The sequence below is a fragment of the Diceros bicornis genome, chromosome 28 (genome assembly GCF_020826845.1).
Source record: "Diceros bicornis minor isolate mBicDic1 chromosome 28, mDicBic1.mat.cur, whole genome shotgun sequence".
Classification (NCBI taxonomy): Eukaryota; Metazoa; Chordata; class Mammalia; order Perissodactyla; family Rhinocerotidae; genus Diceros; species Diceros bicornis.
Window position 1 is genome coordinate 3460460 of NC_080767.1, and position 26567 is coordinate 3487026.

At 51.2% G+C, this 26567-nt stretch overlaps 3 protein-coding genes across 11 annotated transcripts; all 3 read right to left on the minus strand.

The window, feature by feature from the left end:
- Positions 1 to 740: 740 nt before the first annotated feature.
- On the minus strand, positions 741 to 6329 carry FANCG (FA complementation group G). 5 transcript variants are annotated; one of them, XM_058523422.1, is made up of 14 exons: positions 6132 to 6328; positions 5901 to 5985; positions 5328 to 5459; positions 4892 to 5094; positions 4233 to 4368; positions 3944 to 4074; positions 3697 to 3843; positions 3411 to 3562; positions 2953 to 3019; positions 2409 to 2698; positions 2211 to 2257; positions 1839 to 1994; positions 1268 to 1391; positions 741 to 1113 (listed from the first exon to the last, which is right to left on the minus strand). In XM_058523422.1, the coding sequence occupies exons 1-14, from the start codon at positions 6309 to 6311 to the stop codon at positions 1005 to 1007; spliced, it is 1959 nt and encodes a 652-aa protein (XP_058379405.1). In that variant the 5' UTR covers positions 6312 to 6328; the 3' UTR covers positions 741 to 1004. The 5 variants fall into 5 exon arrangements, 4 of the variants coding, with proteins under 4 accessions (XP_058379405.1, XP_058379407.1, XP_058379406.1 ...); XM_058523424.1 differs by having other exon boundaries at positions 5328 to 5493; positions 6132 to 6219; XR_009215846.1 differs by having other exon boundaries at positions 1026 to 1113; positions 1268 to 1359; positions 6132 to 6329.
- Positions 6330 to 12162: 5833 nt separating this feature from the next.
- On the minus strand, positions 12163 to 20147 carry PIGO (phosphatidylinositol glycan anchor biosynthesis class O). 3 transcript variants are annotated; one of them, XM_058523428.1, is made up of 11 exons: positions 20089 to 20147; positions 18834 to 19374; positions 17562 to 17705; positions 17250 to 17373; positions 16773 to 16932; positions 16387 to 16566; positions 14609 to 16136; positions 13812 to 14018; positions 13380 to 13594; positions 12715 to 12785; positions 12163 to 12551 (listed from the first exon to the last, which is right to left on the minus strand). In XM_058523428.1, exons 2-11 carry the CDS (start codon positions 19342 to 19344, stop codon positions 12422 to 12424), a joined length of 3270 nt encoding a protein of 1089 aa, XP_058379411.1. In that variant the 5' UTR covers positions 19345 to 19374; positions 20089 to 20147; the 3' UTR covers positions 12163 to 12421. The 3 variants fall into 3 exon arrangements, with proteins under 3 accessions (XP_058379411.1, XP_058379412.1, XP_058379413.1); XM_058523429.1 differs by lacking the exon at positions 20089 to 20147 and adding an exon at positions 13055 to 13188 and having other exon boundaries at positions 12462 to 12551; positions 18834 to 20071; XM_058523430.1 differs by lacking the exons at positions 12163 to 12551; positions 12715 to 12785; positions 13380 to 13594; positions 20089 to 20147 and having other exon boundaries at positions 13931 to 14018; positions 14564 to 16136; positions 18834 to 20071.
- Positions 20148 to 22955: 2808 nt separating this feature from the next.
- STOML2 (stomatin like 2) lies at positions 22956 to 26450 on the minus strand. Of its 3 annotated transcripts, none has more exons than XM_058523454.1 (10): positions 26117 to 26446; positions 25749 to 25886; positions 25181 to 25280; positions 24977 to 25035; positions 24784 to 24885; positions 24498 to 24632; positions 24200 to 24344; positions 24004 to 24083; positions 23669 to 23797; positions 22956 to 23235 (listed from the first exon to the last, which is right to left on the minus strand). In XM_058523454.1, exons 1-10 carry the CDS (start codon positions 26291 to 26293, stop codon positions 23098 to 23100), a joined length of 1203 nt encoding a protein of 400 aa, XP_058379437.1. In that variant the 5' UTR covers positions 26294 to 26446; the 3' UTR covers positions 22956 to 23097. The 3 variants fall into 3 exon arrangements, with proteins under 3 accessions (XP_058379437.1, XP_058379439.1, XP_058379438.1); XM_058523456.1 differs by lacking the exon at positions 26117 to 26446 and adding an exon at positions 25999 to 26070; XM_058523455.1 differs by lacking the exon at positions 23669 to 23797 and having other exon boundaries at positions 26117 to 26450.
- Between the last annotated feature and the right edge of the window lie 117 nt (positions 26451 to 26567).

A 26567-nucleotide genomic window follows, 5' to 3' on the forward strand; every position in this document is an offset into this window, starting at 1 on the left:
GACTAGCTCCCCAGCTCTTAATCCACTCTACCCTATTGTCATTGCACCCTCGGGTAAGCCTAATCCCATAAGCATTCAAGTTCCTCAGGGCTTGGAGGTACATGCTTCCTGTTACCACTGAGTATTAATACTAATGGCTGGAGAAGGGAGGGCACTGAAGGACAGAGAGGGGTCAAAAGGCAACCACAAAACAGACAGCTGATACAATGGAGCCCAAAGCAGCAAGAAAAGTGCATACGGAGACTTGAAGTCCTTGGGCCCAAAATGCCAAGTAGCCCTGACTATATTCAATAGGCAGCTTTAATGGCATGCTTAATTAATTCATCCTTCACCCCCTATCCATACACATTTCACTGAGAGTCAAATCCCAAATTTCTACAATCCCCAAAATCTACGAATTCCTACAGTCTCTGAGCAGACTCAGAGATCTGCTTGTCCCTCCCCTCTAAGAATCAAATACCTGCCCTTGTCCTGAAAAGCCTGCCCAGACCACCTTCCAGACCCAACTCCACTCATTCTGTCAACTCACACAGGATCCTGGGCTTTGGGCCTCTGCTTTTAAGTAAAGGGAGAGACTAAACTCACTGCTTCCTGAGTAAGGATTCCTGCAGCCCTTTCTTCTACCCAGACCTCAAGCTCATAAGGTAGATGATGCTGGGACAGGGCATCTTAGGCAACCAGCACTCCACTGAATCAGACAGCTGTGAGCCTTCTCACTCAAGTATATGTAGTAGGCAGACAAGAGATAAATATGAGATTTTACTCAATAAAAGAAAAGAGGAAAAAAGGTGCCACGAGCAAAGTCAATGCCTTGTTGCTGGCAGGGAACAAGAACAGCAGTAACTAAGCCAAATTTCACAGGACTACCACCAACCTCTCCAATGTCCCACTTTTATAGGAATGGGCAGCTCCAGCCACATTCCCCAAGGATCGTAACCAGAAAGCCCTCCCCACAGAGAGATGGCCCACTGGGGCCCCAGCTCAGGCTCTTCAAAACACGGCAGCTACAGGTCACGAGGCTCCAGCAGAGACGTCTGAAACTCTTCAAGAAGGGTTTCATGGTCATGGGGACGGATCCAGCTCAAACAGGTTTCTAGGTACAGGGGCAGAGACCTAGAGAGCAAAAAGGGTGAGGCCTAAGGATAAAGGATAGGCCAAAGGTTGAGCAGCCATTCCCTCCCTTTCATTCATCACCTCCCCCAATAGTTCCAAAGACTCCAGGACACCAACTGCCTCTCAGCCCCAAGATAGCAAATGTCAGTCTCACCATGTAGCATTCTCCTGTGGCAACTTAGTTTGGGCCTCCAACCTCCACCAGAGAGCAGTGGCCTCATCCCTCCGATCCAGCCTCCTCAGAGTCTGAAGCAGTTGAAAGGAAGCATCTTGATTACCTGTAGCCCCACCCCGGAGTACAGAGCCTTAGAACTTGACATAGCCTTAAGCATCATTTTATAAAAGGGGAAACTGAGGCCTAGAGTGAGGAAGTGTCTTGCCTACACACATGGAACCAGTAGATCATTCCCAACCATTCCTATCCCTGGGCACTGCCTGCACAGGACAAAGGGCTCAGCTGACCCTCTTCCTGCCAAGCACACTCCCAGCACAGCTATGGTCTTCATATCCGAAGACACTGGGAAGACTGGGAACTCCTGAGAGGCCTTCATACACACTTGTATATATCTGCTATAAGTCTGCACCCTTTGGTATATCCCTAGGCATATACAGTACAACCCCATTCACCCCTCCTATCTGGCAATGTCACTCTTACACTAATCCCCAAGTACCACCCCCATGGGCCTCTCTGTTACTGTGTATACATGTCATGCAAGTATACATACCTGGGCACATCTGCACACTGAGGAGGAAGTCCTGTAGGGCTTTGGTATCCTGGCCACTGGCCACCCATCCTAGTCCACGACTAATCAAGGCAGCTGCCCGAAGCTGTTGTAGTGCCACATCTGACGTGCACCCCTGATCACAGTTGGAAGCAGGTCCTGAGGACCACCCCCAAAATCAAGAATTGTATTCCCAGTCACAGTCACCAAAACCCCTGGTCCCCCTTGACCTCTTCTTGTGTCTAGAGTCCCTTTCTCTTAAATCTCCTGGTGGACTGAGACACATGGAAAGGGACAGACATCCACTACCACCACTTCCAGGAGGGAAGAGAATAAGTGAGAGTCACCTTGTTAAACAAAGATAACAAAGATCACCTTGTTCTTTGTCCTTAGGTGTGGCCCGGAAGAGCAGCTCAAGGCACCTGAAATGAGACATGGAGCAGAGGTGAAGAGGAGTCACCCTCAGACACTCTAGGGTGAGTAGGTAAGAATGGAGCTCACTTTCTCAGGTCCCAATCAGAAAATTTCCCCACCCCACTTCCCCTAGGGCCCTGGTTGGCTTCCTGGGCTCACCGGCTAAATTCACTAATTGCCTCTTTTTGGGCCCCCAGCTGCACCCAGGCATGGCCCTGAAGCAGATAGGTGGCAGAGACCCACGGTGGGCAGTGTGGTGACTCCTTGGTTCCTTTTCTGGCATCTCCCCACCGCTGGGGCATCTTGGGAAGCAGCGACGACATGCGGCTGAGCAGCTCCTCACATACAGTCAAAGCATCCTGGGCTCGGCCTGCCTGGATCAGTGCTGCTGCTGCCTCCAAGAACATCTCAGGCATACAGGGCCCTGGGGGGCAAGGGGGTGGGGAAAACTGGGGTGGGAGGAGGATGTAGTGACTTGAAGAGACATGAGCCACCTTCAACCTCTTCACAGGCTCTGGTACCACGCATAGACCACCCACTGCTTGCTGCCCTGGACCCCTTGCTCTGGGAACCTTCCCAGTCTGGCCTCCCAGATTAGACAGAGAAGAGCAGAGGGAAGAAACAGAAAACAGCAGTCCTGCTCTACTCCAAAGGAGACTCTAACCCTCCCACCCCACCGCAGAGAACCTTGAAGAATACTCACCTTTGGCTCTGAGCCATTGAGCAACAGGGCCAACAGGTCCAAGTAATGCTCTGCAGCGTCCTCTGCCCTGAGGAGTCATAGACCATGAGCCTCACCTTAGGCCCTAGCATGGCCTTCCAAAGGCTCTTAGCTAACAAAGGGATGCTTAAGGGCCCTGGGGAGTGGGAAGGGCGGGGTCTGAGGGCTCCAACCCTGATTCAGTATGGATCTACCCTCCTTACAGAATGGATTTGGGAGAAGACTACAGAGTTTTAAAGACACGGGAGGTTAGTGTCTGGGTGAAGAGTCCTCAGTTCAGGTCCAGCGGCAAGGCAGGGGGCTGAGGAGTAGGGACCTATGTCCTGCCATTGACTTGTCCATCACCCCCTGACTTTCAAAAACAGAAGCAGAGTTACACCCCAGGGGAGGCATCAGAAATGGGAAGAGGAGCTCAGGTAAGCAAGGCAGTGGAACCTCACCTTCCCGTCTGTAGGCATCGGCTTGCTAGCAGGTACTTGGCCTGGCTCTGTGTGCCACAGTGAAAGGGCAAGGCTGGGTCAGGTGGCGGGAGTAGCAACTCAACCTCAATGAGAAGCTGGGGGGCTTCAGAACTGTGAGTGATACTCAAGGCCTAAAAGGGACAAAAAGAAGAAAGTATATCTATAATCTCTGGGAGCCACACTTCCTTCTACTTATACCTTGACTAGTCACCCCATCACAAGCATCTCACCAATCCCTGTATCTTCCCCTGGCATAGTTCCTTACCTCAACCAGCAGCTCCAGACTCTCCAGCTCTGCTGCTGTGTTCCCCAGTTGCCGATATAGCCTAGAGGCCTCCAGAAGTGGGGGACCCCAAGTTGATCCCCCTTTCAGGGCTGAAACCAAGTACAGCAGGGCTTTCTGTGGACTGCCCTAGAGGGGTGAGAGGATACAAACCTCAGGTACCCTCCCAAAGGAGAAAGCTGTCCATAACGCCCATGGTTTCCCCAACCCACCCTAGGACTGTCTTTACCATCTTACGGAGACAGGTCCCCAGGGCCGTGTACACCTGGACCAACACAGGCTGTGGACATAGACCTGAGGCCGCTTCTTGCAGGCTGCTCAGTGCCCTGGACAGCCTCCCTGTGATCAGCTCCTGGAGGCCTGAGGGCAACAGGGTATGAGCTTAGAGAGACCATAGGACAGGAGGTATGAAAGGGAAGCTCCACTGAGACGAATGGGACATGACAGGAAAGGCGTGAGCCAAAGGACCCTTTAAGACAGAGAGTGGGGAGGAAGGATAAATTAGATCGCTAGCTGACCTTGGCGATAGGCAGATGCTGTCAGAAGGACATCCCTCAAGCTCCGGGCATCCTGCAGGGTTAATGGGGCATCTGACTCCTCAGCTGGGAGGTTCCAAGTTTTTAGAAGCAGCAGCAAATCCTCAGAGGCCCCACTCTGGGGAGAGAAGGAAAATCAGAGGCTCCAAGCTTATAACCACCCCTTCTTCTCCTACCTCAGTCTATCCTCGCTGGACCTTGAACTCAAGGGTCCTCCTGATTCCTGTTCCCTCAATTCTAAGAGAGAGATAGCTGTGGGGCAAGGATAAGGGAAGGGGAAAAAACCTGGGGCAGTGTGATCTATTCTAGTGTGCCTCCTCACTCAGTATAAGCTCATAAGGACACAGGGTAAGGACCATGTTTCAGTTACTGATGAGAAGACTGAGACTGGGAGGTGACTTCAGCAAGGTAATGAGAGCCCCGACCCTATCCGAGATCATTAAACTATTTTTAAAAACACTCCCAAGGGAATCCCTCCAATGAGACACCAACCAGAGCAAGGTCACCTAAGAGTCCCTGGGAGAACTTAGGTCTTCTGACCACCAACCCAGCAGCCTTTCCAGCACAAAATGATGCTACTGCAGCTGGGAGGGGTGGGAGGAGGGAAGAGACCCTTAGATCCAGATCACTCCCCACATTACCTGGCTGCCATTCAGGGTCTGCAGCAGCAAAGTCAGGTCCCCAAGATGGTCAGTGCTCAGCCAGAGAGCAGCCTGCAGGGCAGCCAGGTGGTGAAGGGCAGGGAGCAGCTCCGGCAGAAGAGAGGAAGAATGGAGGACGGAGTCCCACAGCCCACTGAGCCCACGTTCCAGCCTGGGCTCCAGCTGCTCCTGGGTCTCCAGCACTGTAAAGTACACACATATACAACTCAGATGGGACTTCATCTCTGGCTTTCTCTTTCTGCAGGAGCCCAAAGGTCACAAAGGTGCTCCTGGTCTGAGAAGCACATGGAGGATCAGAAAAGGGCCTGTCTGTCTGTAGAGGTGACAGGTTATGTTGCTCCTCCCATTCACCTTGCAAGGACTTAAACCCAAACTGAGGCTGGCAGGGGCCTGGAAGGCAATCTCTGGCCCTCACCTCTTTCTAGGCCCTGTTGGATATCATGTGCCTGGTCCTCAGTGAAACCCTGGGCCAGGCTCGCCCTCAGGGTAACAAAGTTGCAGATGACGATCAATTCCAAGGGGAGAACAGGAACAGCCGCAGGGAGCCCTGGAGCAACAAATGCTGATCTCACAGACGGCTCCTGGGTAAAGGATTCCCAAAATAAGATCCCACCCCAGAGATCACCCCACCCCAACCAAAATGGTCTCAATAAAGAACCCACCCTTTGGACAGAGAGTTCCGAAAGGGCAGAAAGTTCTCCCAATTAGACCATCCTGGAAACCATTTCTTCGAATGCTGTCGCGCGCGCGCGTGTGTCTGTGTGTGTGTGTGTGTGTGTGTAAGGAAAAGAAAAATTCCCCTGTGTGTGTGTGTGTGTAAGGAAGAGAAAGATTCCCCTGTACAAATACGATTCCACTCCAGTCCTGTCTGTACCGTAAACGGGACTCTCTGCCCCTTGAGTAATCACCTCAATCGCAGAAATGCAGAAGAGGAACTGGTCTCTAGCTGTGGCGGGGAACTGACCATCCTGGGGAAGACCCTGCTTACCCTGCAGACAATGGAGAAGTTCCCGGAGCCCTTCCAGTGCATCTTGAGCCAACTGCTGTCGCCTCAGAGACAGACCCTGAGCCACCTGCCAAATGTGGGATGGGGTGTCACCGAGGATCAGCCCTTACCCCTCCGATTGCAATAAGGGGTGTCCTTCTCCAGTCATTTCTGGCTCCTGGGGGAAGGTCAAGCTCATCCCCTCCCCATCGCGAGTCCTAGCAACCGCGTTACCTTGACCTGTCGAACTAGCTGATCATTCTTTTCCCTCCACAGGTCCAGGCAGCTGGCGTGTGGTGCTGAGGAGCCCAGAGGGGTCTCGTGGGACATGGTGGCCGAGGGGGCTGCTGAAGGGTAAGCCCGGCCCCGCCGGAGCCCGCAGCCGAGCGGGGAGGAGTCCGTGCACTTCCGCATCCTGCCGCCGGTCCTTGGCGCCCCTCGAGGCCCCGGCCGGACGGCCTGCCCCTTCCGGGACAAACGGACCCTCCCCTCGCCGCCCGCCCACGCTTCCGCCGACGCCGCTTCCGCCAGCGCCTCGGGTTGGCTGGGCCGGCATAACTCTGGGCTGCGGTTGGTCGTCTTCAAGGGTTAGTCCCCGCGGGAGATACAGGGAAGAAACGAGCCTGGACCCGACCCGAGGGGGAGGCCCACGCGAGCCGGGGGCGAGGGCGAGTCAGTGGGGAGCTCGTGCTGCTCGGCGTTCCGCCGGCTTGCCTTCGCGGAGGCCGCGGCCTCGAGAGACCGTCCGGATACCACAACCCGCGCTCAGCCCGCCGTCGCAGCCACACCCCACGTCTGTCTGTGCCCCCGCGGGGGCGGGCCGCGGTGCGTGCTGGGAGCTGTAGTACCGCCCCCCCCCCCGGAGTCCATCGCCGGCAGAAAGTGTCTCCCGGAGGCCCTCGGTAATCAGCTCTAATCAGAGACCCTTGGTAATCAGAGACCAAGGCTGTTGGTCATCAGCCTGTCTTTTCTCTGCTCACCGTGGAGCACCAACACGCACGCCGTAGTCTGCTCAACCCACGCAGCCTGACTGCTGGCAGCACGGCCCTGTGCTGTGCAGCCTGCACTGCTCACAGGTACCTGCCCAATCCTTCCAACAAATGGAGCTAGGAGAATTGGATATCCATAAGCAAAAAACAACAAAAATGCTGCGACCCTTACCATACATAAAATCAACTCAAAATGGATAAGCTGAACTTCATTAAAATTAAAAACTCTTGTGCTACAAAGACATCATCAAGAAAATTCAAAGAAAAGTCTCAAAGTGGGAAAAATTATTTGCAAATTATATATGTCATAATGGACTCGTATCCACATTGTGTAATTCTCAAAGCTCAATAGTAAAATTTTTTAAAACCATTTTAAGGGCCAGCTCCGTGGCTTAGTGGTTAAGTGGGCACACTCTGCTGCTGGCGGCCCGGGTTCGGACCCCGGGCACGCACCGAAGCACCGCTTCTCCGGCCATGCTGAGGCCATGTCCCGCATACAGCAACTAGAAGAATGTGCAGCTATGACATGCAACTATCTACTGGCGCTTTGGGGGAAAAATAAATAAATAAAATTATTTAAAAAAACCATTTTAAGATGGGCAGAAAAATATGAATAGACATTTTACCAAAAAAGATACACAAATGACTAAGAAGCACATAAAAAGATGCTCAACATCATTAGCCATTAGGGAAATGCAAATTAAAACCATGAGATATCACTATGCACATATGAATGATTACAATAAAAAACACAGATAATACCAAATGTTGGTGAGGATGTGGAGAAACTGGAACTCTCATACATTGCTGGTGGGAATATAAAATAGTACAGTTACTTTGGAAACCAGTTTGGCAGTTTCTTAAAAAGTTAATCATAAGCTTACCTTATGAATCAGCAATTCCACTCCAAGGAATCCTCCCAAGAGAAATTAGAACATATGTCTACACCAACACTTGTATGCAAATGCTCATAGCAGCTACAAAAATATTCATAATAGTTAACACTGAAAACAATCCAAATGTCCATCAGTTGATCACAGCAATACAATGGAATATGACTCATCAATAAAAAGGGGCAAAAAAAAAAAATGAATAAAGGCTTTTCAAACAACAAAAATCAAAAGGGGCAAAAAGTGACACATGCATCAACACAGATGAACTTCAAAGACATTATTCTATGTCAAAGAAGCCAGATCAAAAGACCACATATTCCATGATTCCAATTATATGAAATATGCAGAAAAGACAAATCTATAAAGACAGAAAACAGATCAGTGGCCTGGGGTGAGATTGGGAATTGATTACAAACAACGTGTAGGGAATTTGTGGGAGTGATGAAAATTTTCTAAAACCAAATTGTGGCATTTGACAATACTTTCTTGCATAAGACACCAAAAGCACAAACAACAAAAGAAAAAATAGGTTGAATTGGACTTCATCAAAATTTTAAAATTTTGTGCTTCAAAGGACACTATCAAGAAAATGAAAAGACAACCCAAAGAATGGATAAAATACTTGCAAATCATATATCTGATAAGAGATTTTATATCTAGACTATAAACAATGCTTATGTGGAAATTAATAAAAGAAACCTTAACCAAATTGGAGTCGGGAAGGCCTGTAGGGGGAGCTCTCACTCCCTGTCACACATCATCAATTACACCAAACAGGAAGAGATGGAAGCTTGCATCTTGGACAGGAAGCAAAACTACTCTACTAGGAAGGAAGATTTCTCTCCCCACCCCATCAACAGCCCAGCCAATGAGAAATGCTGCAGCTCAGCCAATGAGAAGCTGCTGCCACCCTGAACTATTATTTTCTCCCAATGGACTTTCCTTTGGGAGAAGGACAGCCCCTCCCTACTCCCTCTTTTTCTCTATAAAAGCAAGATCCCCTCCTTTGTTTTCCAGATTTGCCTATAATTCATAGGCAATAGCATGCACATCCCAAATTACAATTCTTTTGGCTATTCTCAAGTAAATTCATTTTGAGGGTAAAATGGGCAAATTTGCTCTTTAGGTTGACACTTGTAACTCAACAATAAAAAGACAACCCAGGGCCGGCCCCATGGCATAGCGGTTAAGTGTGAGCGCTCTGCTGCTGGCGGCCCAGGTTCAGATCCCGGGCACGCACTGACACACCGCCTGTCAGGCCATGCTGTGGCGGTATCCCATATAAAGTGGAGGAAGATGGGCACGGATGTTAGCTCAGGGCCAGTCTTTCTCACTGTGGGGGAAGAGGGAGAATCTCCCTCTGCCCTTTCCCTTAAGGTTCTCCTGGCTGGCTCGCCAAAACTGTCGGGGGAAGAGGGAGAATCTCCCTCTGCCCTTTCCCTTAAGGTTCTTCTGGCTGGCCAAATAATCAACAAGACAGGTTAGCAGGAGAAAATAATACCAAGTTTAATAACATGCATACATGGGAGAAAGCAGGGACACTGCGTTTCTCAACACAATAGCAGAAATTCTCGTCTTAAATATCATTTTCAGCCAATGACAAAGGAGGATTTTGGGGGTGGGGGGAGTCAGTTACAGGAGATTACCACTAAAGCACAGTAAACAAGAGTAAGGTTTATTATGTAGCTCAAGGCCTCACCTTCCACATTGACAAGTCACTAGAAATGAGCTCATCCCCCTCTCTTCTCCAAACAGAGAGGGAGATACCTTTACAAATGGAGATTTCCCTTATAAATGTAAATGATTGTCTGGCAACTCTTCGCAGGGTCATCCAGAGAATGTGGCCAGAGAGACAGAACTTCTGATAACAGGGGCTTGTTGGTGCCTTTCCTATTGTAACATTTACCCTACGTTATCTTTACAGCCATCATGATAGATCTGTTCCAGAAAGGAGCCATCATGTCAAATTCTTTAGGCAGTTAGTGGGGGAGGTCAAATGTCCCTAGAGAAAACAACCAAGGTAAAGAGATAGATTTCAGGGTGGCCAAATCTTGATCTCCCACATCACCAAAAAGAGGAGAATTGGCATGGATGTTAGCTCAGGGCTGATATTCCTCACACACACACACACACACACACACACACACACACACACTAAATAAATAAATACTTAAAAATAAATAAATAAATAAAATGCTAAAAAAAAAAGACAACCCAATTAAAAAACAAAGGATCTAAACGGACAGTTCTCCAATAAGCACAAGATGCTCAACATCATTAGTCATCAAGGACACGCAAACCAAAACCACTATGAGATACCACTTCACTCCCATTAGGATAGTTAGAGTCCAAGGTAGATAATAATAAGTATTGGCATGGATATGCAGAAATTGGTACCCTCATACACTGCTGATGGGAATGTAAAAGGGTGCAACAGCTTTGGAAAACAGACTGGCAGTTCCTCAAAAAGTTAAACATAGATTTACCATATGACCTAGCAATTCCACAATATATCACTAGGTATAAACCCAAGAGAAATAAAAACGTATGTCCAAGCAAAACTTGTATATGGACATTCATATCAGCATCATTCATAATAACCAAAAGGTGAAAACAACCCAAATGTCTATCAATGGATGAATGGATAAACAAAATGTGATATATCCATAAAATGGAATCTTATTTGGCCATAAAAAGAAACAGAGTACTGATACATGGTGCAAGATGGATGAACATTGAAAACATTAGGCGGAATGAAAGAAGCCAAATAGAAAACTCCCCATACTATATGATTCCATATATATGAAATGTCCAGAATGTGCAAATATGGTCAGAAAGTAGATCAGTGGTTGCCTAGGGCTAGAGGTGGAGGTGGGGAGGGTTGGAGGGTGATAGGAAAGAGTATCAAGTTTCTTCTTGGGTTGATGAAAATGTTCTAAGATTGATTGTGGTAATGCTTGTACAACTTTGAATGTACCAAAAATCACTTAATTGTACACTTTAAGTGGGTGAATTTTATGGTAAATTGTACCTCAATAAAGCTCTTTAAAAAAAAGAAACAATAAGTTAGTGTGGAATGGGATCTGATGTCAAGTAAAAGGCAGGGATAAGAATTTTTAATAGTGAACATATCTTTCCCTAAAAAGATCTCGTAGATAGATCAGAAGAAAGAGAAACAGTGGTTGGCAGATCAGCAGATTATCCTTAGGCTCAAGGGAAGGGGGCTCCCTGATAAAAAAAAAAAAAAGGAGGGGGGGACCTGACTGAGGACAGGGTGAGGGACTGGGGACTGAAACCTTTCCCAGGGGTGCCAGGGATGGAGAGTCATTATTTCTTCTTACAAAGGCACTGTCTATTCACCAACTGATGCTTGGGAGTTGTGTCCACCAGATTGAAGAGGGGGAAGGAGATTTTTTTCCTAATTCATTTTATAGTCTAGCTGGGACCTAACCTCTCCCCTTGCATTATTAAACCTATTCCTGCCAGAGTTACCAATATCCTATCCTCTAGTTGCCTGGAATGATATACACTTTTTATCATTTATTTGACCTCTGTAGCACTAGAGACTGTTGGCCATTAATAATTAGGACTCCTCCTTTAGGTACTACAGCCATGAACACCTTTACTGCTGCTCAGCTTCTCTTCTTCTTCCAGTCAAGTAGAAGTCAGTGCTGTCCCACATTTAACATCTGTTCTTCTCTCTCTCAGTAGTCTCATCTCCTCCTGTCCTGGGCACTCTCAAACCTCAAACCCTAGTCCTGCCCTTTCTCCTCAGAGCCTCTTCCCCACTCCTTTGATGGACATTTCCACAAGGATTTCATGCCCGTACTTCAACATGACACAGGAGTAGTGAGGATGGAGGGCACAGGAGACATGCATGAGGAGCATTAGATTCATACAGTTTTAGCTTCAAGTCAGGAATAATCAATGGGACAAGATGGAATGCTGTGTAAGATGGGCAAGTAGGTCTGATAAAAACCAGCACAGGTTGGGAAACTAGGGAGGCCTCAACACAAGTGAAGGGCAAAGGGTGTTCTGGAGTGAAACGACACAGTTAAGGAGGAGACACAATACTCCTGGGGCTTTAGACATTAAAAGTCTGTGCACTTCATGATGCCTGGGCTTGTTTTTTCCGCCATCTCTTTTACCAGCCAAAGCATAAAATATGTTGCATGGCCAAGCAAAATGGCAGGTGGATAATAGGAGTAATTTGGGAAGAGGTAGGGGAATGAATTCAGACAACTCCAACCACTTCTCAAAGGTTCTCAGGTGCAGCCAGGTCTGCATAAGATGGCTGATCCCACCTGTGCTTGGTGAAAGGGGAGACACCCTCTCCCTAGCCCCTATAGGTCAGTAGGGACTCCCCCACATCTCAGACACACATATTTACATTATTATTTTATTCCATGTTGGAGACCATCCCCCAGTCTCTCAGATGCATCCAAAGCAGGAGTTAAGGATCAGGCCCCACTGTAATTTTGAATTATAAAATAATGAATTCCCAGATGCCAGTAGCTCTTGGCTGCATGGTGGTAAGAGGTGTGGCTGAGCCTCTCTTTCAGATGATCCAGCACCCACAGAGGCCAGGCTAGATTGTTCTCCAGCTCTCCCCGTGGCCAGGAGCCAGCACCCGCAGCCTAGGCTACCTCTGCTGGGCCAGAACTAGCTGCCTGAACCAGGAGCTCACAGCACCATCCACTCGCATCACCAAAGCTATGCCCAGGAAAAGTCCCACGCTGCTCACAACGAAGCCCACAGCCTCAAAAATGAACCTGCAAAGAAAGGCAGAGAATCTCAGAGGACACTGAGAGTAGGTCTAGAGCCTTTCCCTGCTAAGGCAAAACCCTGTCCACCCTAGAAGAACCCTGGATGTTCATTCTTTGCTCCAAGCTTTACCCTCCCCAAAACCTCTACCTCTCAAGAAAATCCACTCACTTGGGGGCAAACACCTTCCAGATCATGAGATGCCTGCGGAGGATGGAGGCTGCCAAGGCACAGGCCAGAATCTAAGGGAGGAGAGGAGGGGTCAAGTTACTTGGGAAGGGGAGGAGGAAGCGGGTCAAAGAGAGTCTTGCTGTAGGCCCCTATGAAGAACAGGACAAGTAGGAAAATACTGTGTGTCAGTAGAAAAAACCCTGGGCCAGGAATTAGGACACCTAATTCTTTTCCTGTCCCCACCATGACTCACTGTGTGACCTTGGGCAAGCACTATCCATCTGTGCCACTAACACTCAGGCTCTGCCTTCCAGGGTGGAGGAAGATGTCAGAGTCATACCTTCTGCCTCTGAAGGACAGGAGGAAGAATCCTGACCATCGCCTCAGCTTTTCCAGTCCGTCCACTAATGCAGTAATCCCCAAATGCAACCAGGAAGGTCCAGATCGAGCTTGTAGAGAGGAACCAATCCAAGACTAGGATTAAGGAGACCCAGGTTCAAGTCTCAATACTGCCATTTGAGGCCACTGGCCTTGCGCAACCACTTCACTTATCTGTACCTCAGCCAAGACTCTCTCCCAGGGTTTTGGCAAAGTATGAAAGAAAGAATGTGATGCATACACATGAGAAAAGGTTCTTAACTCCGTGATCATGCCCCTGCACCCACCTGAATACCAAGGACAAACAGGTACTTGAGGCCCAGCTGCAGCAGTGCTGCATTGAAGTGGTGAGGCGCATCCCGGAGCCGCATCTCCATGAGCGGCTCCTCCTCCTCCTCAGAACTGACTCTGGCCTCAGCTTCATTCCCTGGGGCCTGCCGCCTCCTCTGGGGCCCTTGACTCTCACATAGGAAGGGCCAGAGCAGGAGCAATGGGCAACCTACTACCTCAGAGGAAGACAGGGCTAGAATCAATGGAGAACCCAGGGGCCAGGCCACCCTTGCCCCCAACCACCCTCGCTGGCTCAGCCTCCAATTAGTGTAGGCCAAGGGGCGCCAAAGATCCAACAAAATCACATCTCCCCACTCAATTCCAGGGGTTTCCTTTCCTTCCACAAAGCCAGAGTAAACAATAGAAGCAAGAGAGGAATGAGGAGGTACCTGCAAAGAGGAGATGGGAGGCAAAGGTGTTGGCTCCCACCAGCAAAGCAGGCAGCCACGTAGAGGAGCCATGACCCTCTGGGAATCCCACGAAGGCTGCATGCCAGTGGATGGCTGGAAAGACAGGCTGGTGGCCCGTGGAGTAGAAGGTCTGAGTGGCCATGAGGGCCCAAGCAGAGACTGCCTGCCATGGCACAGTAAAAGGACCTGCAGGGAGAGATATGCCTCTCTACAGTCACATCCCATTTCCTAATCCATAGCCTGCTGCCCTATGACCATATACTCCTACCACTTCAGTGCTAATTCTCACACACACACCCCATCACCCCAACGTCTCTATAGTCAGCACTCTGTTATTCTAATTCCTTCTGTGGCACGAAGCCCCATTACTCTAATCTGAACCCCACTGTGGTCAATCTCTTTCTCTCTCTAATATACACAAAGCTCACTATGACATTATATACTCAATTCACCACTCCCATCACTGGAAAATCAGGAAATGCGCTCATCCTCATGAGCATGAGGATGCAGCATCTCCATAATAAATGAATCTTGGAGTACTTTTTGTCTCCCTCCTCCACGAACCCTGCTGGCCCTGAGAGTCAATGGCAGGGATCAGTTAGCTTGGCTACAGCAGATAAGAGCGAGGACATCAGGAAGACCCTCCCAACTGTGTGGGGCATGAGACCCTGTGTCAAGGTGAAGAACCTGAAGAGCAACACCTCCCTGAAAACACGAGGGGCCGAACTCACATCACTACTGTCCCTGGAGGAATCAGGGCTGAGACGTGTATTTACCAGGGGTGGTGATGGGTATCCCAGCAGCAAGCAGATGCAGGAGAAGGAAGCTCTGCAGAAACAGAAGCAGGAACACAAGACTAATGCGCTCTGCATGCAAGAGCAGGAGTGGGAAGGCCAAGAGGGTGAGGGCCGTGACCATAGCAGCTGAGTAGACGCTCCCCAACTGATAGGCAGCCACAGTCAGGGGGCCCTGAGGTTTGGTCCTCTCTAGCTGGCCCCGGAACTCCTCCTGCATATGCCGGTAGATTTGAGGAACCACATAATCCAGGTCAGCCTGAGAAGTGGGGGGGCCTGAGAAGGGAGTGAGGACAGTCCTGCTCCTTGGAGCACCCGTCGCAGCCTTCACCAGCACTGTCACAGGCCTCCAGAGAAGCAGCATGAGCCCTGAAGCGGCCAACCCTGCCACAGCCCTAGGCAGCACTACTGATGCCCCAGCGACCAAGGCCCGGAGACGTGGGGGTGCTTCATCTGCCCCCGATGCCAATGCCCAATAGGCAGCAGTGCCCAGTACCATTACAGGCAGCCCCCAGCGCACAAAGAGTACAGGGGGTTCAGGGCTCTTGAGATTACCATGGCGGCGAAGCCATAGGCGCACAGCAGCTAACAGGGCCACCAGCGCCCCCACGCAGGCTCCATACCACAAATTCTTGGCTCGACCACCCACCATGGACGCCAGGGGACTCAGCCAGGGAGAAGAGCGGCACGCAGGTGTCTCTTCAGGGCAGCGATGAAAAAGCCCAGCTAGCCTTATACATAAAAGTAACCCGATTCCGAGCCCCAGGGCCTGCGCACCATTGTGCTGTGGGGGGCCTGTTGGGGCTGAAAGGCCAAGGCGGGGTATTGTGAGTAGCTTAGGTGGCAGCAGCCTGCCCTCCCAGTGAAGCCGGGCAACCAGGAGCAAGATGAGTGAGCCCAAAAGGAAAGGGGTGGCCCTAGCCTCAGCTACAACAAAGCTATCAGAGAAGAAAGCAGCAAAGCGAATGAACAAGAGTAACAAGACAGGCCCAGGCATGGGAAGGAGGGCTGCCAGGGGCCTCTTGGAGCCCCAGTCAGCCCAGGCTTTCCACAGAAAAGGCAGAAGTGAGCCCACTGCAGCCATAGCCCCTAGAACCACTGGATCCAGCTTCAGCCCACTAGTTGCCAGGAGTCCAGCACATGCTATGGCCCCAGTCAGACCCTGGGCCATGGGGATTAGCAGGAGAGGGCAGAAGTAGAAGCCTGGGGATGTTGCCCACTGGGATACCAGAAGGCAGAGCAAGCAGGCAGCAGCCAAGAGAGCAGCACCCCCTGCCATGCGGACCAGAGAGAAATGAGCCCAAGACTCAATGCACATGGACTGAACTCCCCGCAGGAACTGCTGCAGCTCAGGAATGACAGCCTGCAGTGCCGCCTCAGCCCCTTGGGGGCTCTGCAGAAGCCACTGGTAGTCAGCAGAGGCCTTGGAGAAGAGGTGCTGCAGGCGATGAAGCTCCTTAACTTGGAGGTCCTGAGCAGCAGCTGAGTAGGTGTGAAGAAATCGGGACACCTGGCGGAATAGGTCAGAGGCCAAAGGGAACAAGTCAGAGATATAAATTAGGACAGAGGCAAAGATAGGTATTACCAAAGGGAGTACCTGCAAATCAGGGACCCAAATTCTGTCCAGGACAGCTAGGAAGGGAAGGATAATGGCCATGAAAGGTGGGATTAAGACTGAACAAAGGATGATGGAGCAGGTCGTTATGCTTCTCCCATGCCCACCCTAGTTCTATCACCTGGAAGCCCAGCCTACTACCTACCTGCTGGGCATTGAGATGGAGAGCTGAGGCTTGGGCCAGAGCAGAGAAGTGAGGCTGGGAGTCTTCGACCTCTGAGAACAGCTCAGCTATCACCTCCCCAATGTTCCCAAACGGGATGGGGAGGCCCAGCAGCAGGGCCAGCGTAGGTACCAGGCTGATTTGAGGAACTATCTCTGGCTCCTAGAGGACAAGGACAGGGGTCAGTTCACCACAGAGCTGAGGTCAGTGTTTGGGATGGAAGACATAGGGGCCTAGGTAGGACATGAGAATGGGGGACACCCAGTGTCATGAATTTGGGGGCCTAAAATGAAGGGATCCACAAGGAAGCTGTGATCACGACAGGGGTTAATACCGAGAGAGCAGATAAAGCACACCTCAGGCCTCACCTCTGGTGGGGCACTGGTGAAGAGGGCTGTGGGACTGTACAGAAAAAGTGCAGCTGAGATCTCCAGTTCACTGTCCCCTCCATGGTCCCCACTCATGGTCATGCCATGGTCCCCAATCACCACCAGCAATGTGTCATTCTCCAGACGCTCCACAAGTCCCCTGGGGGCCAAGAAACATGTCAGGGGGTAGGGATGGATAAAGATTTTCCCAGGGACCCATTCACCCCCAGCCATAACTTCCATTAGTAGGGCCTAGACCTTTGGCAAAGAGACATCTCTTCGGTCATGACCCTACTGCCCAAAGCCACATGCTAAGTCACTCAAGATGGACAACGCCTCTAGCTTCAGAAAAAGGCCTAGAGAAGACAGAATTCAGATAAGAAAGAGGCTCCAGGACAAGTACTTCTTCTCTCAGGACCATATATCCTGAAATTCACAGACACAAACCCACTCTCCCAGCCAATATCTCACACTCACTGGATCACTTGGTCCATTTGGCTAAGTTTCTTGGCCATTTCAGGGTGGTGAGGGCCATGCTTGTGGCCACAGTGATCCACACCCAGGAAGTGAGCAATCAGCACATCCCATTCACCACTGTCCACTGTAAAGGGAGAACAATGAGCACAGGGGACTAAGGCCCACTTCTCAACCCCAGCCAGGCTCTGACACTCCTATGTCAGGTACACAAGCCCAGGCCACTGCACCCATAGGAGGCTCAGAATTTGTAGACTGAAGTGGCCCTCCCCAGCTCCCAGTCTTAGTCAGCCCTGCCTCTGGCTCCATGCTCACTGGTTGGGTAGAGGTGTTCCAGGATGCCATTGTCCACTGTGTGTAGGTCTTTGACATTGAAGGATGGGAAGAAGAAAGCTTGGGAGAAAGCTCCAGGAAAAAGATCTTTCCAGGTATCATCTCCCATGAAGATCACACGCCTTCCTGCAGGAAAACGAGAGTGGGTCACAGCCTGAGTAGCAGTCAGGGCAGGGAAAAGAGAAGAAACCCCTTAAAGGCCCATCAGAAATCCCAACCATGTACTCTAAGGCACAGCAGTTCCATCCAGCAACTCTTTATCCTGCATGGTCTAAAATTTTCTGCTAGGAAGCTTCCCCTGATAACCATGCTCCACCCAGACCTCTCACTCCTTGTTCCCACAAAAGGCTCTGCTAGTTCTCAGTCTCTGGCTATCTCCACTGCTCCATTTTTCCTGGGTATTATCAGTGAGTGAACAGGGCCTGGACCCTCTGCTCTCTCCTCCAGACTTGTGAGGGTACCAGACCCACATCTTCTCCTCTTCATCTCTCCCCTGCCCCTTCACTGAGAGCTCCCCAAAAGTCACACCAGGGGCCGGCCCCGTGGTGTAGTGGCTAACTGCACACGCTCCGCTGCTGGCGGCCTGGGTTCGGATCCCGGGCGCGCACCGATGCACCGCTTGTCAGGCCATGTTGTGGCGGTGTGCCATATAAAGTAGAGAAAGATGGGCACAGATGTTAGGCCTGGGCCAGTCTTCCTCAGCAAAAAGAGGAGGACTGGCATCAGATGTTAGCTCAGGGCTGATGTTCCTCACACACACACACAAAAAAAAAGTAAAACCAACACCCCATACAGATTAGAAACTCCAGAAGGACAAAGCTCAGACCTGCACTTCCTGCATGCAGGGCCCTGGTCTCTTTCTCCTACTCTGTCCTCCCTGTCCTCTCACAGCATAGTCAAGCATGCAAGTGGGCACTCCAAGTTCTGGCTCTCTGACTTCTTTTTTTTGGGTGTGTGAGGAGATCAGCCCCACGCTAACATCTGCCAATCCTCCTTTTTTTTTTTTTTTTTTTGCTGAGGAAGACTGGCCCTGGGCTAACATCCGTGCCCCTCTTCCTCCACTTTATATGGGAGGCCACCACAGTGTGTTGGTGCACGCCTGGAATCCGAACTGGCGACCCCCAGCCTCCGCAGCCTCCGCAGCGGAGTGCGCTTACGTAACTGCTTGCGCCACCGGGCCGGCCCCACGCTCTCTGACTTCTAAAGAAGAAATTTGCCAAGATACTCCTGGCCTCCAAAGAGGCCCAGACTAACCTGCATTGGCAAGCTGCTTAATGAGATTGTCTTCCACTATGGCGTAGCTGGCAAAGTTACTTCCAGCATCAATAAAGGTAGGCAGTGAGCCAGTGGTGAGGGCCTTGAGGCGCTGCATGGTGGTGGTGGGGGGGTGAGCCTTTGATTGGTAGAGCCTGGCATGGTGGGGCTGAATCTCCAGGATCCTCTGCAAGGATCCCAGCTTGCCCAGGAAGGGCAGGGAGACAGGAGGCTCCCCAGGAACGCGTGAGCGCTGGGGCTGGGCAAAGTCAAATCGCAGAGCATCTATCAGCACCAACACAACCCGGGAGAATCGAGAAGCCATCCAGCAGGCCCCGGGCTCCCCTCGGCTCCCCCATGGCAGGGACCCAGGGCCTGGGGGCTCTTGGCAGCTGCTATGGTTGGTGAGCTCCAAACGGGTGAGCAGGAAGCCACTGGTGAAGAGGGCGATGCCTGCGTAGAAGAGGAAGCTGACCCAGGCCAGGAAGAGCAGCACTGATATCTTCTGCATCCTGGTGTTGGCGACAGCGGGAATTCATCACTGTGGAGCAAAGAGCCAGTAGATATTCTGGTCTCTCAATACAAAGTCCAGCTAGACTCACTTCCTCTTGGAAGCCTTCCTGAACATAAGCAGACCCATAGCCAACCTAGTGCAACGTTCCTCTCCACTGTTTTACCAGTGTTTCTGAAGGTGAGCTCCGCAGACTATGGGCAGGCATCAACCTGGAGCGGTTGTTAAAAATGCTGATTTCCAGGGCCCACCCCAGACCTACTGAAGCAGGATCTCTGGGGGTGGAGCACAGGAATTTGCACATGTACTCCAGAAGATCCTAACAGCGAAAACACAGTCCAGGGGGGAAACATTCCAAGCGGGAGGCTGCTCTGACAGCCCGCTCCTCCACCTCTCTCCGCGCCAATCTCTACCCGCCTGGGGCGGCCCGGCTCGCAGCCGAGGGAGAACCGGGCCGGGCAACGGCGCCGCCTGGCGGGGACGAGGAGACGGGGGAGGAATCACGCTCCGCATCCGGACGGCCGGACGGCAGCGGGCCGCGAGAGCGACCTCCCCCAGCAGGGCAGAGGCGCGGCATTCGGGGCCGCTTGGGCCTCGCCGGGACCCAGACGTCCTCCGGGTGCTACCCGCCTCCGTCTGGGCCCCCTGACCCCGGTCCCGGCACGCTAGCCTGGGAGCTGAGGCGCGCGCTCCCCGACTGGGGGCAGAGGGGCCTGTGAGGGGCTCTCAGAGACTCCGACTCACCTTGACCGGCGCCCGGAAGTGCGGTGGCGGCGCCTGCGGCCCGGCACCCCCGACGTGCGCGCGCAGACAGGGCGGCCCGCGGGGCCCGACGCCATCTGCCGACGGCCCCGAGGAAGTGCGCCTAGGAGCGCAGGGCGGCCCGAGACGCAGAGTTGGATGGAGGATTATGGTAATTTAGAATTGAGGGCAAGGGACTCAGCTGGAAGAAGAGTTCAGAGAACCAAGTCCATTCTTGGTTAAGACTAAGAACTAGGCCTCTGGAATCAAACTTAGCTTGATTCCTATCTCTGCCACTCAGTGTCGTCACTGAGCATTACCTCATCTGTAAAACAGAGATAAATATTTATTTTCCCCCTTTGTTTAGCTGACTCCAAATGATAGATTTTATTATTCCTCCTCTCCAAGTCTTTCACTGAATCTTACAACTCAGTAATAACAAGACAAATAATCCAGTTTAAAAATGGGCAAAGGGACTGAAGAGACATTTCTCCAAAGAAGACATATAAATGACCAATAAACAAATGAAAAGATACTCAGCATCATTAGCCATCAAGGAAACACTGGAGATACCACTTCAAACCCACTAAATGGCTATAATCAAAAAGAGAACAAATTACTGGTGTTGTTACAGTGTGGATGTGGAGAAATCTGAATCTTCATACACTGCTGTTTGGATTGTAAAATGGTGCAGCAGCTCTGGGAAACAGTTCCGCAGTTCTAAAGGTTAAACACAGAGTTACCATATGACCCAGCAATTCCATTCCTAGGTGTACACCCAAGAGAAATGAGAACATATGTCCACACAAAACTTGCACATGAAGGTTCATAGTAGCATTATCCTTAATATAGCCAAAAGGTAGAAACAACCCAAATGGTCTTCACTGCTGAATAAACAATATGTAAAATGTCTATACAATAGAATATTGTTCAGCCATAAAGAGGAATGATGCACTGCTACATGCTACCACATGGATGAACCTTAAAAACATTACGCTGAGTGAAAGAGGCCAATCACAAAACAGCACATATCTTATTATTCATTTATATGAATATGTAAATCTGCAGAGACAGTAAGTTTGGTGGTTCCTAGGGCTAGCGGGCAGGGGAGTGGTTGCTAATGGGTGCAGGGTTTTGTGGCGTGGTGGGGATGGGGGAGTGGAGATGAAAATGCTAAAATTGTGATGTTGCACAAGACTGTGAATATACTACCAGTTACTGAGTTTACATTTGAAATGGGTGAACTGTATTGTCTGTGAATTATTTCTCAGTAAAGCTACTATTGAGCTAGAAAAACCTCTCCACTGGTTTCTCGTCTCAGAGCAAAGCCCAGGTCCTCACAGTCTGCACAGCAGCTTCTCGCGTCCCTCAAGTTCCTGTAGCCACCACTTGTTTCTCTGCTCCGCCCACTTGTAGCTGCTGTGCTCTTCCAGCTATAAGACAGCCATGCTCTGCCTCAGGGCCTTTGCATTTGCCATCTCCTCTGTCAGTTTTACTCCTAGGTGCCCAAATGGGTCTTCCCCTCATCTCCATAGCTAAGCCTACATATAACATCAGTGAGCTTTCCTGGAACCCTCTACTTAATGCTAGAGCCTCCTATCCCCAAATTCCCCATCTCCCTCCCTTTCTTTAATTTCCCCTATGGCACAACTCACCAGCATCTGAAATACTATACATCTTATTAATGGTTTGTCCCTTCCAAATAGAGCAGGGAATTTTGTCTTCATCACTATAATCCTCAATGCCTGGCGTATAGTTGGGGTTCAATAAATAGTTATCAAATGGATAAATGAATAAATTCTAATTCAAAAATATGTCAAAATGCCATCCCTCCACATCCATCCAGATGGCCCCTTACCTCAGTTCAGGCCTTACCACCCTTTCCAGGATCACCGAGGCAGCCTTCTTACTGTCCTTCCAGCCTTCCATCTCTCCTTCAAATCCCGTCCATATGGTAGCAGGACAAGTCTACCATTATGTAAGGTAAATTCTAATGTGATTACCTCAATCTTCTTAAAATTCTTCATGGGAACTGGGGAAAAAGCCTTCATGGATCCCCTCACCCTAAGGATAAAGTCCAAACTCTTCAGGACTCTATCTCCCTGTGATTTGGCTCTTGCCATAGTCACATGCCCCAACACCCTACCCTTCAGCCACAGCAAACAATTCTGAATGTGCCAACTTCTCCGGAGTTGTGGGCCTTTGAATATCCTAGTCCCAAACCCTAGCCTGGTGACCGCATTAACTTTTCCAGCCTGAGCTCATGGCAGAGTTGGCAACCTTGCTGCCCACAAGGTGACATGCTCCCCCCCCCCTCCCGGAACCCTCAGCCAGAACTTTCCTCAATTACAGCACTTATCACCCTGTATCTCTGTCTGCTTCATTGTCTGTCTCCCCTCCCCAACCTGGTATTCTGTGAAAGCAGGGACCAGTGGGTCTCAGTTACTTCTGTAAGCCATGTCTAGCACTGTGTTAGCACACAGTAGACAGCATTATGTTTTTGAATGAATGAATGAGTGTCCTCAGTCCCTGAAGACCCTTTACACACTCAACAGTACTACCCTGCCAGGGCAGTCCTCTTTCCCATAAAAAATCCCCCCAAACACCTGCTCAAATTCACAGCTCCACACTTAGCAGGAGGGGAGACTATACTCCCCAGGAGGCAGTTCAGTAGGTATGTGGCTTAATCCTTCCACCCTATCCCACAGCTTCTCCTGAAGACAGAAAGGATGATTTCACTTCACATGAAGTTCATACTTGCTCATAGAAGAATCAGCTCCCAAGACCTGACAGGACTGGATTGCGGGAGCGGATATCCAGGGAAAACACTGGTAATTTTGCCAACTTCACTTCCCAATCAGAGAGGACAGTTTCTGGTTCGTCACTGGTGAGTTTATTACATGATTCAAGTTCAAATAAAAAAATAATAACCAAAATCTTGGCAGGGAGGCTAGAGCCAGTCTGGGAGCGCCACTTCCCTGCCCCCAGTCTCCCTGGTGAAGCCTTGCGCCATTAACTCAGCTTGACTCGATCGAATTCCTCATCAAGACTTGCATCTCTGCCCTGGACATCTCTGCTGCTCCCGCTGGAGACTGAGTCCTGGGCCCCTGGCACTGGGGCTTTGGTGAGGGCCCCATACACACCCATGGCCTGAGGAGAGGGACAGAGACAGAGCCATAAGGACACATGGCAGAAGGCATAGCCCAACCCACCAATGGCTAAAATGAGGAGGGTGGAGCTGGGGCCAGTAAGCTTGTTTTTCCTTTCTCTCCATCTCAAGCCTCTGTCTTACGAGCTTTGGAGTTGGTTCTGGGAATCTTACAAACTACCAGAGCAGGGTCACCCTCAGAATACCGGTATAGGGATCTGCAAAAAAAGAGAAAAGGTGTCTCAAGAGCTTCCCTATCCCCAAGGGTGAGTGACCGTGGCTCCTTCTTAGAGGTTCGTTTTCTAGAGGGAATGAAGAGAGGTCTAGGTCTCGGGGCTCTCTGAAGGCCTCTATGGTGTGTAAGTGGTGACAGTTGTGGTAGGGTCTCAGTCTCTGGAATTGGTGCCCTGTGCCAGGTCCTCCGGGCACTCTAACCTGAGCCACCATACTGGTGACATCGCCGGGGTTGGAGGGCAGCAGGATAGTGTTGGAGTCCTTGGCCAGTTTGGAGAACGCGCTGACATACTGCTCAGCCACAGTCAGTGAGGCTGCTGCATCTCCATTCTGTGGCCACAGAAGGGATAAAGTCAGAGATCACAGACTTGGAGAAGGGGAACGGGGGGAAGTGGAGAGAAGTCAGGTTCCTGGAAAGGGGATATGCAGATGATAATACAAGAGATCATGTAATCTGGCTCAGTGGAACCCACAACAGCAGGAACTTCTCCTAAGGGTAGATTCCTGTCCCCCACTCCCACCCAGGGGCTTCTCACATGCTGTGTCAGAGCTGCAGCTAGGATGCGAATAGCTTCAGCTTTAGCCTTGGCCTTGGCAAGCACCGCACTGGCCTCTCCTGGAAGAAAAAGACAAAGCTTGACCCACGAGGTCAGGATACCCCAAAGCTCCTGTCCCAGCACCAACCCTCAAACCCATGCCCTGCTCCTCCCTCAGCCTCTAGCCTCTGCTGACCTGCTGCCTGATTTATTTGTTCAGCCTTTTCTGCCTCGGAGGCCAGGATTTGTGCCTGCTTCTTCCCCTCTGCCACATTGATGGCTGATTCTCGGGTCCCCTCAGACTCTAGAACTGTGGCCCGTTTCCTCCGCTCTGCCTCCACCTGAAAGCCCCCAGCAATCCCCATCAACAAGAAACCAGAGTAAACTCTTACAGAGACCTGCAACTGTACCCATCAACAGAGGGAAGGGAGTCCAGGTTCCCATGCAACTGGAGCATCCTGAAGTCCTCTTCCCCATCCCTCCCTGGCCCTCACCTGCATCTGCATGGACTCTTTCACCCGGGGTGGCACATGGATATCCTTGATCTCATAACGGAGGCAGCGGATGCCCCAGTAGTCAGCAGCCTGGTTGATGGCATCCACAATGCTAGCATTCAGGGACTCCCGCTCCTGGAGGAAGAGAGGTATAAGCTCCATGGCCTCAACTCACCCAAGAACGGTCTAAGCTGAGAAGGACCTGGGACTGTTCTTGACCCCTACAAAGGAATGAGAGTGCCAGGTATGTGTCTTCAAACTCTAACTCTGGCTGAGATCCCCTTACCCGGAAGACTTTGTCCAGAGAGAGTTTGCCAAGCTCTGATCTCATGGTTGTCTGAGCCAGCTGGGTGACAGCATACTCAGGATCCTCCACGCCATAGCTTGCCTGAAAGGGGCATGGATAGTGTAAGAAGCTTGGGTGCGGGATTTTAGTAAGGAGAGCAACTTAGGAACTGAATGAAGCAGGGGACAGGTACCTTGTAAGGGTCCATGATACGCAGGTAAAGGACTCCATCGATTTGCAGAGTTACATTGTCTGCAAGTGCAGGAGCAGGAGAGAAAAGAAGGAAGGTCAGGCCTCCAGGTCCCAATCAGGTCTTTCTCCTAAGCTCTGGATCTCCTGCAACCATATCCTAATGGCCTCAGAGCACCAGTGTCACCCTGTACCCTTCAGTCCTCACCAAGAGTCACAGCCGACTGCTCAGGCACATTGATGACAATTTCCTTGAGACTCTGCACATATCGGATCCGGTCTAACACAGGGATGAGGATGTTCAAGCCCTGGGAAGAGGAGTCATGGGTCCTCAGAAGGACAGGGGCTGTAGGGTTGGGATCCAAGCTAAGCCACAAGTGGGTAGGGAATCAACATATGGAACACGCCCAGAAAAGCAGAGGCTGGGGGTGTCTCTGGTAGGGAAGCCCAAGAGGATAGGAAGGCAAGGCTGGCTCTGTGAACGGCATGGAGAATCAAGGGAATGGGAGCCAGCAGAGCCGCCTTCTCCATGCAGACAGGTGAAGCTGAGAAGGTGCATAGGGGAGATTCCAAGAATGGAGCCTGTGGGATAGTAGGGCAATAGGAAAAAGTGGTAACATGGGTATGAGGGTCAGCAGCCTGGGTCTGCCAGGTCTGGCCTAGGGAGCTGGAAGCCAAAGGTGAGGGCAGGCCCCAAAGAGGTCCCACCCCATCTCCCGATGTCGTGAGGGAAGTGGGTATCAGGCGGGCCCGGGGTGGGCAGAAGAGACTCTCACAGGCTCCAGGATCCGGTGGAATCTGCCCATTCGCTCAACCACCCAGGCCTCCTGCTGCGGCACAAACAGTACCACGGTGTTTCGGGGCAATCCGGAAGAGGCGCGGCGCGTAGCGTGGCCAGAAGCCTGCACGGAGCCCTAGGGGGAAGGCGAGGGTTAGCAGAGACCCCAGCCGGCGGGGCACCCCGTCCCTGTCCCGGAGGCATCTCCCTAAACCTCGACCCTAAAGGGTTCTCGAAGAGGGACTCACGTGGGTACTATGACCTCTGACCCCAGTTCTCTCCCGAAACTTGAAATCCCGCTCCTTCCCAGCTGAGGACCCAGGCGATCTCCGGCCTGACCCTTGGAGAAGGTTGCTTCGCACTCACCCTCAGCAAAAGGGCCCCCGTACGCCGCGCCGCGCGCGCCAGCATTTCCCACGCCAGTGGCCACCTCCGGAACCACCGAGACGCGGAGCAGAGCGGTCGCTCTAGAAGCCCGGACCTGAGCCTTTCCTCTTGCGTTTCCACTCCCCCGGATGTACTTCCGGCCGTCCCTTCCCCCATTCCACACTCGGCGGGTTAGCGTTACTTGGCGGAAGCGTGCATCGGGTCGTTCCCTGGGCAACGCAGGCCTTCTAGAGAGAGCCCAAGGCTGGGGCTTGTTCTGGTTGTCGCTGACCAAGCGTAAGATCCCGGACATGGTGACCAAAATGGAAGCTTTTCCGCGTGCAGGTAGCCCAGAAACACCTCCCACCGATTTCTTCACCCCTACCCGAGAAGATTCAGTTTACCCTTCTGAGCGTATAATCGCATCCATCCGTCACCACACCGAGCGGAG

Coding starts and splice junctions, on each gene's coding strand:
- FANCG (XM_058523422.1), bottom strand. CDS start 6,311: ATGCGGAAGTGCACGGACTCCTCCCCGCTCGGCTGCGGGCTCCGGCGG. Junction 4,369..4,891: donor AGACCCTGAATGGCAGCCAG/GTAATGTGGGGA, acceptor TTCTCTCCCCAG/AGTGGGGCCTCTGAGGATTT. Junction 3,563..3,696: donor GTCTGGAGCTGCTGGTTGAG/GTAAGGAACTAT, acceptor TGTCCCTTTTAG/GCCTTGAGTATCACTCACAG.
- PIGO (XM_058523428.1), bottom strand. CDS start 19,344: ATGCAGAAGATATCAGTGCTGCTCTTCCTGGCCTGGGTCAGCTTCCTC. Junction 17,706..18,833: donor TAAGCAGCTTGCCAATGCAG/GTTAGTCTGGGC, acceptor GTTTTCCTGCAG/GAAGGCGTGTGATCTTCATG. Junction 16,933..17,249: donor CAAATGGACCAAGTGATCCA/GTGAGTGTGAGA, acceptor CTTGGCCCCCAG/GGGACTTGTGGAGCGTCTGG.
- STOML2 (XM_058523454.1), bottom strand. CDS start 26,293: ATGGGGGAAGGGACGGCCGGAAGTACATCCGGGGGAGTGGAAACGCAA. Junction 24,886..24,976: donor GTATCATGGACCCTTACAAG/GTACCTGTCCCC, acceptor TGCCCCTTTCAG/GCAAGCTATGGCGTGGAGGA. Junction 24,345..24,497: donor AAGAGTCCATGCAGATGCAG/GTGAGGGCCAGG, acceptor GGGGGCTTTCAG/GTGGAGGCAGAGCGGAGGAA.